Here is a 14,443-nt window from a genome sequence, read left to right as displayed (position 1 = left end):
TTGTTTCTAACATTTTATTCAGAATGTACTTTCTTTTGTGAATGACTATTCCCTGAAACACTCCAGAACTCCAGTTTTGGTGGAAATGTGTCCTCACTGGTCACTAAGCAGACTTATTTCTGCTTCAGGTATGGTATGGACAAGAAGAATAAGGGGTTTGCACTTTGTTTGAAGCATTTAAAAATACATTTCAAAATATATGCAGAATTTAGTAGCAACATGTAAAATTCCAGTCATTACCTCTTTTTTTCAAAGGAGAAAACACCAGATGTTTTGAGTTACATTAATTCTCTACCTTATGTTTGAGCTAGAAATTAATGACAAGCAGAAATAGTCTTTTTGTCTTGTTTTAAGATATAGTTAATGATGTAAAGGTCACTCTTTGATTTATAAATAGATAGCTTTATAAATAGTTTGGTGGCTTTTCATGTGTCCTGTTCATGCCTTCAAGTTTGTGATTTTGACGTAATGGTTGAAAGTACCAATAGAGAGAAGACTTGAGCTAGAGATACAAATAAAAACTTCACAATTCGGGCTTTTTATGGCACTTATTTTCTCACTATTTAAAACTTACTATTTTATATTTACTTGTACATAAGTTTATGTGTAATGTGTAAGTGTGGCTTGGTGAAAAGAATCTGCTATTGTACCCTGCTGAATGAAGAGATGGCTTGTCGTTGTTCAAATGCAAAATAGTTTTCTCCTTCATTGAAATCAGAGAGGGGAAAATCACCTTTAGCCCACATACTGGTGGGTTTTGATTCTATTTTTTGAATAACATTTAGTGAAGTAATAAAATATGTGAGTTTTGTAAATGGTTAAAAACCGTGTTGCGAATGTCCTGACTCAAACATGTATTTTCTTTTTTCTCAAGACCAAAGTTAACAGATATTTGATCAAAGAGACAGATACAGTGTCTGATGTTAAAATCTTTCCAACCTCAGTTACAAAAATAGTACCACAAAGATATCACACTTACAACTGCAATGTACATAAAGTTTACGTCACCCAAAAGATCAAAGCTGAATGATGTAGGGCTGAAGGTGGTGCAGTCCAGCTGCAAAGTTACAGCTATTTCTAAGTTCAAGTCAACCACAGCTTCTCTCAGTGTTTCCACTGCCTCCCTCCAGCCAACACAACAGCAGATGCTGCTATGGATTACTTTGCAGCTCAAGATTTTCATGGCTTCTTTTCCCCTGCATGTAAGGATGGGTGCAGTGGTGAGGGATCTTTTTCCAGGGGTGATGGGATCAAATGAGCTCCATCTGTATTTACACACAAACCCCAGGACTGCTGGGAGGAGCTCCAGACTCAAGAGGATGGCTGTGACTCTACAATGTGATCTCCTTTTTAGCTTCAGATCCTTTTGGAATGCATGTAAATTATGGCTCAGGTAACATTAATGATGGACCAGAAAACTATTCTGCACTTCTGTTAGAGCTTTAAAATGCAGTATTTCTTTCTACATGTAAATCCTTACTCGTAGAGGAAGAAAATCAGCAAACAGTTTTGAGGGTTTTTTATTATTTTTTTAAGAAATATTAAAAAAATACCTTTTCCCTGGTGGCTGAGATTTTTACTGCTATAGCACTCAAGTGCTGACACCTGCTCTATTTACATAAACAGCTTCTTGTTCTGTGTTCCAAAAGAAAAATGTGGCTGACTTGGACAGTTCAAGTTCTAGTTCTCCAGAAGATCTCTCAATTCTGTGGATTTGCCAGGACTCTGATATTCACCTTGTTCTTCCTCAGGGAAGTTGCAGCTGCAGGCATCCTCTTCCTGAACTGACTGTTCAGGTGTGTGCACTGAAAAAAAAAAAGAACAGATTCACAGAATGGAAAAGACCTCTGAGACCATTTAGTGCAACCTTTGACTGTCCATGCTGTAAGCCAGACCAGAGCTCTGAGTGCCATGTCCAGTTGTTTCTTGAACACCTCCAGGGACAGTGACTCCACCACCTCCTGGGTAGCCCATTCCAGTCTTTAACAACCCTTTCTGGGAAGAAATTCCTCCTCATCTCCAACCTGAACTTCCCCGGTGTAGCTTAAGGCTGTGTCCTCTTGTCCTGCCACGGGGAGAAAAGGCTGATCCCCATCTGGCTACAGCCACATTTCAGGGAGGTGTAGAGGGCAGGGTCTCCCCTGATCCTTCTTTTCTCTTGACTAAACAACCCCAGTTCCCTCAGCCACTCCTCAAAGACTTTACCTTCTGTATTCTTCCCCAGCTTTGTTACCCTTCTCTGGACTGACTCCAGCACCCCAATGTTTCTTGAAGTGAAGGGCCCAGAACTGGACAAATGTCCCCTTTCTGTTCATTTATTCAGCCATCTTATTTCACCATCCCTCTGTGACAAATGCAGGATGTCAGGAAGAAAAAAAAAAAAATCTTCCACATTATTCTATAATCTGAAATTATTCCTCTACAGCATGTGTATCTGATAAAACTAATTTATCACACTTTGTTTTCCTTAATTCAGCAGGGCCTCTGGTGTCTGTCTGTCATGGCAATGAAAGGAAAACCAGCATGAGGGAAATAGATTTTTGTACTGCTATGGTCTAATGTATTTAGAGTTACACTAGAAGATTCAGACTTTATCCTTAGAACAGGGGAAGAGAAAGGGAGAGAGAACTTCCCAAAAAACTGAACAAACCAACCATAAACAACATTGAATGGAATCAGCTTCATCTTTGTGAACTCTTGTGTGTGCCCAGGACTTAGGAGCTCTCAGAGGGCAGTGCTGGATTCAGGCTGACTCTGCTCCTGTGTAGCAGCACACCCTGACTGATGCCCCTCTCCTTCTGCAGCCAGAGCTCCAAGACACTCACTGCAGGCCCTGTGTCCTCTCTGGAGCAGAGAGAACTCCAAGGGGTTACAGCCACACAGGCCAAGGGTGATGCTTGGAAGTCATAAAGCGAACTGGCCTTTAACTGGAGCAGCTGAGTTTTCTCATCTATCACAAATAGTCCACTTATAAGGATAAGCATGCACTTGACCTAACGCCCACAGCAAATTTTTATTGCTTTCTGCAATAAAAATTCTAAAACTGTTTCCCTTTCATTTGCTTCTGACTTACAAGGCCGAAAAACCCAAAGCTATTGCAACTACCTTTGTAAGGCACTTAACCTGGATTCCTGACTTCTGTCTAGTTTCAAAAAGAAAAACTGAAGAGCGTATTTATCTTACTTTTCTTGAAGACAGCATGTAGTTTCTTTTTCTGCCAGACACTGAAGCAGATGCACAAAGGCAGCAGAAACACCAAGCACGACAGCCCAGCCACAGCGAGAGAAATCCTGATTGTGTCTGCCTGAACATCCTTCCCTAGGGAACAAATAACATTCTCTGAGAGTCTTAACAGAACAAAATTCTACTGCCCTTGAATTGGCTGAAAACTTTGTCTCCCATTCTGCTTCTGGATCAGTCTGCAACACTGGAAATGCATAGAAGGAAGGACTTTTGCTTTGAATGGAAGGTGAATGTGCTATGGTATGTTTAAGTAGGTCATAATTCTTTACCTCCATAAGCAATATTGCACAATGACTCACCTGGCACGGTGATATAAAATGGAATGTCAAGAGATGTTGTAGGTAGAGTAGTGACTAAAGTGGAATTAACTGAAGCATGTTTGCAAATGACATCTTTTGCTGGAGTTCCAGGCACCAGGATTTGGTTTCCAGAGCACCTGAAGGACATTTACAGCAAAACGGGGAAAAGAAAAAAATTTCTTAAATTCCAGTCAAGTGTAATAGCAGTAGCGTTTTAACTTTTTTTTTTATTTACTTACATTGTCCAGTTTTTACAGGAGCCATTGGGCTGATCATTAAAGGTTCCATAGCGGCAAGTCCGGCAACCTTCAACAGACAAGGACAGGTAAAATTGTACAAGATAACATTTAAAATGTAACATATGAAACATTATTTTTGCCTGCTTGTACAATGTCAGAATTACCACTTCATAAGCAGCTCTGAGTATGCAAGGCAAGTCTTTCCCTGTCAGCCACAGACCAGTACAGTATTTGGCTAAAAAAACCAGTTGATTTGGCACAAGATGCCACAAACCATGCCTAACTCCAGAGTTCTGTTTTCCTCGTGCTGGCAGGCAAAGAGCTGCCATACAAAGGGAACTAACTGGTGCAGGATTTGAGCTGCACTAGGGCTCAGTGTGGTGGGTTTGTCTGCTCTGAGCTCACTCCACACACCATGCAGAGTGCTTAGCACCGGAGGCAGCTTTTATCTCTCGAGGTCCTTCCTCTATCTGCTTCTGTCTGCTGCAGGAAGCAGAGGGGCTTTCAGCTGCTGGGGAAAGGTGATCCTACCGTTGCTGGTGCTCTCCTGACCCACGCCACAGCTTCGGGTGCAGAAGGTGCAGCGATCATCGCCGCAGCGATGGCCCTCCTTGCACGTGCATTCAGCATCGCTGGTTGAGGAGCAATTCTTCAAATACCGAAACGGTGCTGCAAGGGGAAAACCAGTGTTAGCTTACAGCATGCCCAGCGTGGGCCTTTGCTCTCACAAGAACCAGGCTGGTGGCTTCAGCGTTATTTGGCCAGAGGCGCGTCCCGCGCCGGGCAGGTGCCACTCGGGCACGGCGTTGCCACGGGAGGTCCCAGCAGGGCTGGTGGCGTCGCCGCCGGTACCTTCGCAGTGCCGACACATCCTGCAGTCGCTGCTTCCCGCCGCGCTGGAGAAGGTGCCGGCCGGGCAGGGCTTGCACGGCGCGCCCGCTCCCCGTCCGCAGCCGGGGCTCGCGAAGGTACCTGCGGGGCGAGACACGGCGGTCACACGGGCCGGGACACGGCGGTCACCGCCCCCCGGTACGGTCCTTACCCGCCGGGCAGTGAGCGCCGCAGGGCAGCGCGGCCGCAGGTCCCGGGCTCAGCGCCAGCGCCAGCAGCGCCGCGGGCAGCAGCGCCCGGCCCGGAGCCATGGGTCGGAGCGGGTCGGAGCGGGGAGTGCGCGCGGGACACCCGGCACCGGCCCTTAGCCACCGCCCCCGGGGGGCCTGGCTGCGTCATCCCGGGGGCGGCGGGGAATCCCCGGCCCGGCGGGACTTTCCGGACCCTCCCAGAGGCGCGACCCCTCAGTTCTGCCGGGCAGCGCCCGCAGAGCTCTCTCAGCGATGCCGGTCAGCGGTCGCCCCTTTTCACCACTGGGGCTTCCCGGTGAGTGCGGCGTGGAATCCCCGGGAGATGAAAGGCGAGAGGCGGGGCTGGCAGGCCGCAGCCGTGCCGGGGATGCTGAGAGCACATGGGCACCGCGGGGACACGCGGGGAGCGCCGCGCCCTGGCCGGGAGCGTGCGGAGCTCCCGCCGGCCGGCACGGGAACGGCGCGGCCCCGCCCCCTGCGGCCCCTCGCAGCCAATCCCCGGGCCTGGTCCCGCCCCCTGCACCTCCCCACAGCAAACCCCCGGGCGCGGTTCTGTCCCTGAGCCGGGCAGGAGCAGAGATGGTGAACGCTGGGTGCCGAGTTATAACTGAGAAGCGAACGTATGGTCCGTGTGTGTGTGCCCTGCCTGTGTGTGCCGGCACACGGGCAGGCAGAGCAAGGACCAGCCTGTCCAGGGATCTGAGCGGAGTCCGCTGTGTGCAGCACACAAAGCGCCCCGTAGCGGGAGCTGAACCCCGCATCGATCCCGGCAGAGCCCTCAGCGGTCCTTCCCTATGACCGGCTCTCCTCCCCTGGATTTGAGCTGCTCTGCCGGAGCTCTCGTGAGCCCGAAGCCAGACCGGGCCTGCCAGCACCTGCGAGCAGGCTTGTACACAGCACGGCTTTGCAGTCCTAAAGGTCCCCGCTAGCAGCTCTGTCTCTCCTTCAAAACACCGAAACTCCTTAAAACCAGGGCAGCATCATCCCTGAGCCACAGGCATTCCCTGTGCACCGTGAGCCTGAGGAAACACAAGTGTCGGGCAGACGCTTCGGGCAGAGGGCGGAGAAGAGCTCGGTTCTGCTCGGTCCGTGAGGGGCTGCCCGAGGGGCAGCAGCAGCAGTAGCAGCAGCAGTGGCAGCAGCAGCTCGGTTTGCGGTCGCGCCGCCGTAGGAGGTGACTCGTGTCGCGGTGCGGGCACCGGAGCGCTCTCTGCGTTCCCGAGAGACCGTGAGAAAAGCGGAGCGTGCCGGCAGCGCGGGGGAGCGGCGGGGCGAGGACGGGGCGGAGCGCGGGCGGTGCCGGGGCCGGGGCGGAGCGCCCCAGAGCCGCCCGCGGCCCCGCTGAGGTGAGTTGTGGCCGCCGCCGCTGCGGCCGCCGCGGACCCGGCCCGGAGAGCCCTGGCGGGCGGGGGTGTCGGTGTGGGCGGAGGGTTCGGTAGCTGGGCCGGGTTGCGGTGCCCAGGCGGCCGCGTTGCAGGGCCCGAAGCCCCGCCGTGCCCGTGAGGAGGCCTCGGCCCATGCCCGGGCCCTAACCCTAACCCGTGCCGTCCCTGCCGCGGGGAATGGCGCCGTGTCCCTCACGAACCGATGGGGACGCGCGGCCTTTCCCCCCGGGCGGGCCGCGCTTCTGCGCCTGCAGCCCTGCCCTGCCTGCGGATAGCGGCTCTGTGCTCGGGGCGCTGCAGGGTGTGATTTCTTTTAAAGCCACCCTGGTTAGAGTTTCTGATTCACCATCTCCAGAAAGGCTCGTGTACCCACACAGGGCTGAACATTTGGGTGAGAGGTTTGAGGCGGCCTTAGCTGCACTGAGGTGCAAATGGGAGACTGGCATTTACTATGTGTAGGTAGATTGTTAAATGACTTGTTAAATTAAGTTGTTGTTAGGTCTGTGTAACTTAGTCCTGCCTTCTCAAAAACTGTCTTTCCGTAGTAGCAGGACAGCTATTTACATATGCACCCACATGAAGAACAGTACTAATGCTCAGGAATCGTACAATAAATATCTAAAGGCACTATGGAGAGACTGCATTTTGCAAAACTAGGAGAAAGAGTAAAGGTTGCAGGATCAGGTGCCTGTTTTCATCTGAAGAATTAATGAAGGACAGGGATGCAAGCTGTGATCTAGACTATTTTTCTTCAGTAAAAAGCAAGTGCAGCATTTCTGCATGGTGGCTATTCAGGTCTTTTTTTGCTAGTCATATTCATATGAAAATTTTGCAGAATCAATATGTACCCTCAAGCTATTAAGAAGCTGTTGTTCTGGAGTTATTACTAATACCTGTGATTTGGGTGTGCTTGATCAGTGGGCTTTGCATTGACAGTACATAAAACTGCCCTAAAAGTAGGATGTGACACAGTGAATTACTCTGCTTGGGGTGGTTCAGCATGCTGTGGGATGTTGTGCTGGATATTACTGCATCCTAGAAAATAACATTCTAAAGGAGGCTATAAAGCAGGGTGAGGATGATTTTATGTAGGCACCTAAACATGCATCACATTTTATGAAGAGCTCCCAGGTACTATGTGCAGTTCTAGGTGGAAAGTCCCTGCATAGGACAGAAATCTCTGTCTTCCAGAGTAGTAACCCATGAAATGCCTCCTCACATCACAGATGCTTTCACAGCCTTCTCTCAGACCTGTATGAGTTAGTAGGTATTTTATATGATGCAAAGTTATTTTAACTTAGCCTTCAAATGGAAATTTGGCCATTCACCTCAACTTGAATTCAGAAGTTAAAAAAAAAATATCTTAAGCCTGGTTTGTTCCATTTGCTAGGTCCTGTGGTCTACTCCCCCATCACACATGTGCACATGTGTTTCATCCCCCACAAAGTTGCAAAATAACCCAGAAAATCTGTTGGTGAGATTTTGCAGGGGCACTCTTAAGTCACAGGAAACTCCTCATGCAGCATGCTGGGTGGAAACTAAAAACCAGACATGAGGTCAAAGCTCGTGCAAGCCCTTTTTGTAAGTGCTGGCCTGGGTGGGAGTCAGTCATCTCGGAAAGAGTGAGGGTGTGCAAATTGAAAACAGCTCTGCCACCCACCCTGAACCCCTCTCTCTGGCAGACACAGTCATGGTTAAGGTCTTGATTAGGCCAAGCTGCTTCCTGTCCTGGTGCTGATGTGCTGTGCCTCCCACTTGCCCAAGTGCCTTAATATTTTAATATCATAATGCTTTCTTTCTAAAAAGCTGCTTAGTTAAACAGGATGGTTATGAATATTGATTTAAATGAGTATTATGAATATTGATTTAAATGAATTTTAAGAATATTGACTGAATTTTGAGGTGGTTTAAATGAAAGAGCATGCAAAAGTGCAAATTACTGTTCATTTTCAGCATGAGGAAGTACTTGTATGAGGGGATTTGCCTTGTAACCACATTATCTTTTTATTCCCCTCAGCCCCTTCCTTCACAACCACCTCTCTAATAGCAACCCCTCAAGACATGGCCTCCAAGAGGGCATTGGTGATCCTGGCTAAAGGGGCAGAGGAGATGGAAACTGTAATCCCCACTGATGTTATGAGAAGAGCTGGGGTGAGTATGAGACAGTGAATAATCTGGTCAGGGGGAAATCGTTGCTTCAAGTTGAGGTTCATTTCCAGGAATTCAGTGTGTGGTCTGTGAAGTAAAAATTTACCTCCATCATCTCTGGTTAGCAAATATTTGTGTCATGCTGACATTTCTTGGTAACCTTTCAAAATACAAATCTGATGTGAACTAGAGCAAATATTTCAAGTAAATCCTACTCTGTCAGAAAACACAGCTACTTCCATGTGTAGTAACTGGAAGTGCCTCTTCTATAGGGGTCTGAAAACCTCAGTACATTACAGCTCATGACATTGCTTAACTGAATTTCAAAAGTAGCTCAAGAAAAGCTATTTACTACAGTTCTGGCTGTTGGGATTCCTCAAGCTGTTTTTTACTCTTGCAGTTGTAGTAGCACAATGTTATTTCATTAGGAATGAAAATAATACTTTAAATAAACACACCAACTTCACATATATAGAAATGACTGAAGTAAAAATTACCTTCTGCCACTACTTTGTCATTCCATCACTGTGCTTCCCGTTTTGGCTGTCATAAGAGGAACAAGCTCTCAGTACAGCTTTGCTTCTATTACTTAAGAACTAACATATAAGAAAAATGCCCTGAATTCTTGTTTTGTAATAATATATTTGTTCTCCTGTTAGATCAAGGTGACTGTTGCAGGCCTAACAGGAAAAGAACCAGTGCAGTGCAGTCGAGATGTCTTCATTTGTCCTGATGCCAGTCTTGAAGATGCCAGAAAAGAGGTTGGTCAGCACCCTCTGATATAATGGCCAGCATAGTCTCTCTCACAGTTTCTGAGGTACATTCTGAGAAGTTCACCAAATTTCCCAAAACTCACCACATTTCTGAGGTGAATTTGGAAAGCTTATGCAGTACCTTTGGACATAGGTTGCATGTTGTGTTAACTCTGTGTAGCAGTGAATTACAGAACTGTACATCCCACTTGAGTGACATCCTGCTTCATACCCTGCTAGCTTCAGACAGATTTCTTAATTCTGCCCAGGTATTTGAGTTTTGCAAAGGGCCAGTCACAGAGCTTTATTTTTCCTGTTAGTTGGCTCAACAAATTCCTGTGATTTGGGCCAACTCAAAAGTTCTGATGGGAAGCTAAATAATGTCATAGTTAGAACTGTACAGTAAGGTTGGAGCAAAACCACTTTACAACACAAGAGCTGTCACTTGCTTGCTGAAGCTTTTAAGTGCACTAGGCTTAAAAGTCAGTTCTGTGAGAGACTTAATTGATAATAGGCTTTTCCTGGAACAGGAAGTAGTATTTTTGTCATAATTGGAACTGTTTTTCTGATCATGAAGTGTTGTTCAGTGGAAGAAAAGGTCGATTTCTTTGCTTGCCACTTGAATCAGCTGCAGTGGTCTTCAAACATGATAATGTATGTGAAGAGTGTAATGTGTGTATCAGCCTCTATTCAACAGAAGAGTTTTATCTTTGTTTAGGGGCCTTATGATGTTGTGGTCCTGCCTGGAGGGAACCTTGGGGCTCAAAACTTGTCTGAGGTAAAGTTCTGGCATTTTAAAAATTCATGGGCATTCTTATGAGCAGTGGAGTGGTCAGCACTTGTTTGGTAATCCTGCATATTCAGTTCAGCATCTAAAAATTCTCTTCTGCATGAATCAATAAACCAATTGTTAATGGTCTTAAGCCTTCTTGTGATTATATAGGTGGGACAGCTGGGTAAATTCTTGGCCAAGAGTACCAAGTAAAACAGAATAAAAATGGAGAGAATATAACAGAATTAAAATGTTGTGCTTTATGGGAAGATCTCTGTTCACATTCATATGAAGATGAAGCAGTTGCAAATGAGGATTTATTGCTGAGACACAAAACTGTCCAAACCCAAGGGACTCTGCTCCCTTGCAGAATTCTGTCTCTGGGCTGGTATGAAGTCCTTGTGGAAGGCAGGCAGACAAACAAATTGATCTATAGAGACTGTCAAAGGTATCTTATGAATACTATTTTCTGTTGGTCCTGTATTTTCAAACAACTTTTTATGGCCATGGGTTAACCAGCATTCATGTGAACTTTCCTTGCAGTTCCTTCTGATTTCCTTCCTCTTTCCTTCTGGGGCAAGCATGATTTGGTTTCAGTTTTTCTCCTTTTTAATGTTCTCATTGCCCTCTGTCCTGGGGCAGGGAGGAAAAATTCCAACTGGTTTTCTGTACAAAATATGTTTATAAAATTTTAGTGAAAACTGTTTCAACTTTGCTTCAAATAACCAACTCCAAACAATGACTTGTGATGTTTCTTCATACAGTCTGCTGCTGTCAAAGACATTTTGAAGGACCAGGAAAGCAGAAAAGGCCTGATTGCTGCAATATGTGCAGGTGGGTTAGCAAAGTCTTGCTTTCTAAAGCATTTGGATATTTTGAAGGAGCATGAAGAGTTTCCTGTATTAGAAATCTGTGTTCCTGTAATTTAGTACTAGGAATTTGTGCCTGAATATATAGACATACATCTGATTTGTTTGTAAATTTAATAGCAGAGAAATCTAAAGTAATTGTGAACATTTATCCTGCAAGTTCAGGTTGTTACCTAGTTCTTTCCAATCAGTTGTGTTACTGTGTTTAAAATAAAAAGTGACATGTAGAGTGCTAGGATTTTTTTTAAAGTGTGTGCTTGTTCTGATGATCTTTCTGCAAGTGTACAGCCCTGGCAGAATATCACTGCTGTAAATTTATCTCACATAACCACTCCTGCCCTTTAGCTTCAGAAAGAAGGCCAGAAATATAGAATTACAGTCTCACCCTTCCTGAGCTGCAGCAAAAAATGGACTTGACTTGCTTTGAGGAGAGGGTTGTCTACTTACATATTCTGCACAGCTTGGCATCCATATCATGAACTTTGTAAGATTTCTGTTCTAAGAAGCAAAGTGAAAAATTGCCAATACTGAAATGGCCAATATTGCAACTGAAGGCTGGTCTAGGGAGCTGAAGCTGAGAGTGAGGAGAGAGATGATGAATGCATAAAAGGCAGTCAGAGGGTGTTCCAGGAGGTGATTTTCACTTTTGTATTTTGGTACATTGCTGGAGGGGTTTTCTGCTTTTCTTCCCCATTTAGGTGCTGGGCACACAGGGCTGTGAACATTCCTCAGCTTGGCAGTGATGCTCTTGTGCTGCTTCATCTGTGTCCCAAATTCACATCTGCCCAGTAGAGGCCTTTGCTTGTAAGCAGGATAATTCATAGAGCTCATTCCAGCTGAACACAAAGGAGGTTATTTCCTGTACTCAATCCAGAATTAAACAAATTAACAGAAATGAAACTCATGTCATACAAATCCTGCCTTCAGTTTCTTTTGGAGTTCCCATAAGGATTTCCTGTCTGATGAGTTAGCACTTCTTGACACAAATTCTTTACTCAATTCAGGGTAAGGAGGAAGTATGAAAAGAAAAGAGAAACTCTTGAAACCAAAAATGGAATAGTTGGTCCATGATCTGTCCAAAATACTGCTTGGCACACAACTGCAGCATGTAGAGACTTGCTCAAATGAAATCCTATCTGTTAAGTCTTAATTCAAGGTTTAACAAGGTTGTAAAGTAATTGTAGGTAATTAATGTTCAGATTGAAATGCAGACCTTTTGTTTCTTAATATCAAGCAGTTTTAAATGAAATGTCTGGAAGTGGGTTGTTCTTCACTCCTTCAAAGGCAGCACAGTCATGGGTGGGACTTCAGTGTGAACTGTAATGTGAGAGCTTTTTGCTTCAGAGATAGGGCTGGCATCAGTGTTTATAAAAAGTAGTCTGTCCCCAGTGAGCTTTGACCCCTGAGGGTCCTAATGCCCAAATATCTGTTCCTGTCAGTGCAGCAGAAGGCAATTCCTCACTGGTAAAACTTTGTGTTCTTGCAGGTCCTACTGCCCTTCTGGCCCATGGGATTGGGTATGGAAGCAAAGTCACAACACATCCTTTGGCCAAAGACAAAATGATGAATGGGGGTATGTTTCTGTCCAAACCCTTCTCAGATTGTTTAAATTTGTTTTTTTACCTGAACCCACAATTTAGAAAAGGACAAAAGCCTTTTTTTTTCTTGCCTTTCTCTCTGAATTGTGTCTATATCACTGGAGAATAGAGGGTGCACTAACACTCTCATCCTTGGGGAATCATGTTAGGAGCATTTATTGCCTTATCCCCTTGAGGCTGAGCCATCTCTTGCCCCTATGGTTCTTTGCCTCAATGGTCCCTACAGCAAACTCTGGGAGCACCTTTCCTGCTCTCCTGGGAGTGATGCTTTGGTTCTGTGGCAGCTGATGGCTCCACACTTCTTTCTCCAGCCTAAGGGAGGGGATGGTGAAACACTGAGGGTCACTCTTGAGCATTAACGAGGCTGGAGGGGAGCAGATGGGTTCCCCCAATATCTTCTGCATGCATTTGGAATAAAAGAAATTTGTGACCAGCTCCACAAAAGCAGTCTGACTTCCAGAAGTAACCTCGTGGGAGCTGACAGGCTCAGTGAGAGCTTTTTGAGCAGCTTTAGGAACCAGAGGAGCATTCCCACACCTTGGGAATGAGCTCCCTGTGGGCCCTGAGGACAGCAGGCAGGGATGAGCTGCTCAGGGGCAGTGCTGGGGTCCTGGTGGCCTCTGAGGACACTGGACACTGACCCTGCTGCTGTTGTGTCCCCAAGCACACTACTCCTACTCGGAGAGCCGCGTGGAGAAGGACGGCAACATCCTCACCAGCCGCGGGCCTGGCACCAGCTTTGAGTTTGGCTTGGCCATCGTGGAAACTCTGCTGGGCAAGGAAGTGGCTGAACAGGTGAAGGCACCTCTAATACTGAAAGATTGAAATCCTGGTGTGGGAGAGGCACGAGGACAAATTTAGATAGTCCTATCCTTTGTAGAATAACTGTAATGTGCACTGTTGTAAATACACTTTAATTGTGGGTGAAATTAGTAACTGTGCTTACCTGGATTAGTAACTGGGATACCTTAACAAGCCAAAGGTCTTCACTTCAGTAAAAACATCCTGTTAGGAAAAAGCTCTATCACCAAAAAGCAGCCAGCATCTAATAATCCTAGTTAGTTCTTGGATGGCATTTAAAAATCTCATGGAAAAATGTTTGCTGAGTAAATAAAAATAGAGCATCCCTACTGGTGTGTTGTTCCCTTCTGTGTTCTCTCCCAACCCAGACCCATGAAACCTTTTTACCACCATGTACTATTTAAAACAACATCTGTTTAGAGTCTCACACAGTTCTTCTGAAGTCTGAGCTGCAGTGAGAAGGTGGCCAAGCACTGGAACAGGCTCCCTAAGGAGGTGGTCATGACCCCTGGCCTGCTAGCATGCATGAAGTGTTTGGGCAGCACTACTCCAACACTTCTCCTGGCTGTATGGATTTTTAGGCTGCCCTATGTGGAGTCAGGAGTTGGTTTTGATGACCTTCATGAGTCTCTTCCAACTCAGGACATAGATTATTAAGTTGTAACCTAGAATTAGAATTAGTTTAAAAAACGTTCAATTTCTTGTGTACAAATAAGGCAAATAATTAGTATTAATTTTCCAGCAGTGTTGGAACTAAATGAAAAGTGTCAATATTCATACCTTGTCAAGCACCCCAGAGTTCCTGCAGGTTGAACATGATATCTTGAAATTTGTCTTCTGCATTAAATGATTGCAGATCCATTGAGCTGTTTGGGCAGCTAATAATTAGTATAAAACATGAAGTTTGGATTTGGTTGCCACCAGTAGCAGTGCTTGTTTCTGCTTACTAAAAATTGGAAGTTGCTACAACCCTGGCTTAAGTGAGCCTTTGTCAGTTTGGAGGAGTTGCAGGACAGGTCTCTGGAGGAAGTTCTGGAGCTGTATTCCCATGAGAATTAAGAACTTGGCATCAATTTCCATCTTTGCTGCCTTCCATTCACCAAATCATTCTGATGTTTCCTGGCTCTGTCAGCAGTCATGCCTAAGGATGGCACCTCACTGGACTCTGAAGTTACCCCAGCATCTGGAGATCTGGTTCTGCATACATCTGAAGTGCATAGTCTGAACTTCAGAAAATTACTGCACAGGAGCCTCT

At 46.0% G+C, this 14,443-nt stretch overlaps 2 protein-coding genes across 2 annotated transcripts; one reads left to right on the top strand and one right to left on the bottom strand.

Annotated features, from left to right (window-relative positions):
• On the bottom strand, positions 1-5,331 carry TNFRSF9 (TNF receptor superfamily member 9). Its single transcript, XM_054648050.2, has 7 exons — positions 4,824-5,331; positions 4,634-4,753; positions 4,313-4,450; positions 3,782-3,848; positions 3,543-3,679; positions 3,184-3,318; positions 1-1,805 (listed from the first exon to the last, which is right to left on the bottom strand). The coding sequence occupies exons 1-7, from the start codon at positions 4,921-4,923 to the stop codon at positions 1,681-1,683; spliced, it is 822 nt and encodes a 273-aa protein (XP_054504025.2). The 5' UTR covers positions 4,924-5,331; the 3' UTR covers positions 1-1,680.
• A 686-nt stretch (positions 5,332-6,017) lies between these two features.
• PARK7 (Parkinsonism associated deglycase) lies at positions 6,018-13,517 on the top strand. Its single transcript, XM_054647788.2, has 7 exons — positions 6,018-6,209; positions 8,266-8,399; positions 9,056-9,157; positions 9,867-9,926; positions 10,685-10,754; positions 12,276-12,362; positions 13,052-13,517. Exons 2-7 carry the CDS (start codon positions 8,310-8,312, stop codon positions 13,210-13,212), a joined length of 570 nt encoding a protein of 189 aa, XP_054503763.1. The 5' UTR covers positions 6,018-6,209; positions 8,266-8,309; the 3' UTR covers positions 13,213-13,517.
• Positions 13,518-14,443: the final 926 nt, after the last annotated feature.

Source organism: Agelaius phoeniceus, chromosome 24, assembly GCF_051311805.1.
Source record: "Agelaius phoeniceus isolate bAgePho1 chromosome 24, bAgePho1.hap1, whole genome shotgun sequence".
NCBI classification, from domain to species: domain Eukaryota; kingdom Metazoa; phylum Chordata; class Aves; order Passeriformes; family Icteridae; genus Agelaius; species Agelaius phoeniceus.
Note: the sequence above shows the minus strand (reverse complement) of the source record. Positions and strands in the feature narration are given on the sequence as shown.

Coding starts and splice junctions, on each gene's coding strand:
- TNFRSF9 (XM_054648050.2), bottom strand. CDS start 4,923: ATGGCTCCGGGCCGGGCGCTGCTGCCCGCGGCGCTGCTGGCGCTGGCG. Junction 4,754..4,823: donor CGGCGCTCACTGCCCGGCGG/GTAAGGACCGTA, acceptor CTCGCCCCGCAG/GTACCTTCGCGAGCCCCGGC. Junction 1,806..3,183: donor ACATGCTGTCTTCAAGAAAA/GTAAGATAAATA, acceptor TTTTTTTTTCAG/TGCACACACCTGAACAGTCA.
- PARK7 (XM_054647788.2), top strand. CDS start 8,310: ATGGCCTCCAAGAGGGCATTGGTGATCCTGGCTAAAGGGGCAGAGGAG. Junction 8,400..9,055: donor ATGTTATGAGAAGAGCTGGG/GTGAGTATGAGA, acceptor TTCTCCTGTTAG/ATCAAGGTGACTGTTGCAGG. Junction 9,158..9,866: donor TTGAAGATGCCAGAAAAGAG/GTTGGTCAGCAC, acceptor ATCTTTGTTTAG/GGGCCTTATGATGTTGTGGT.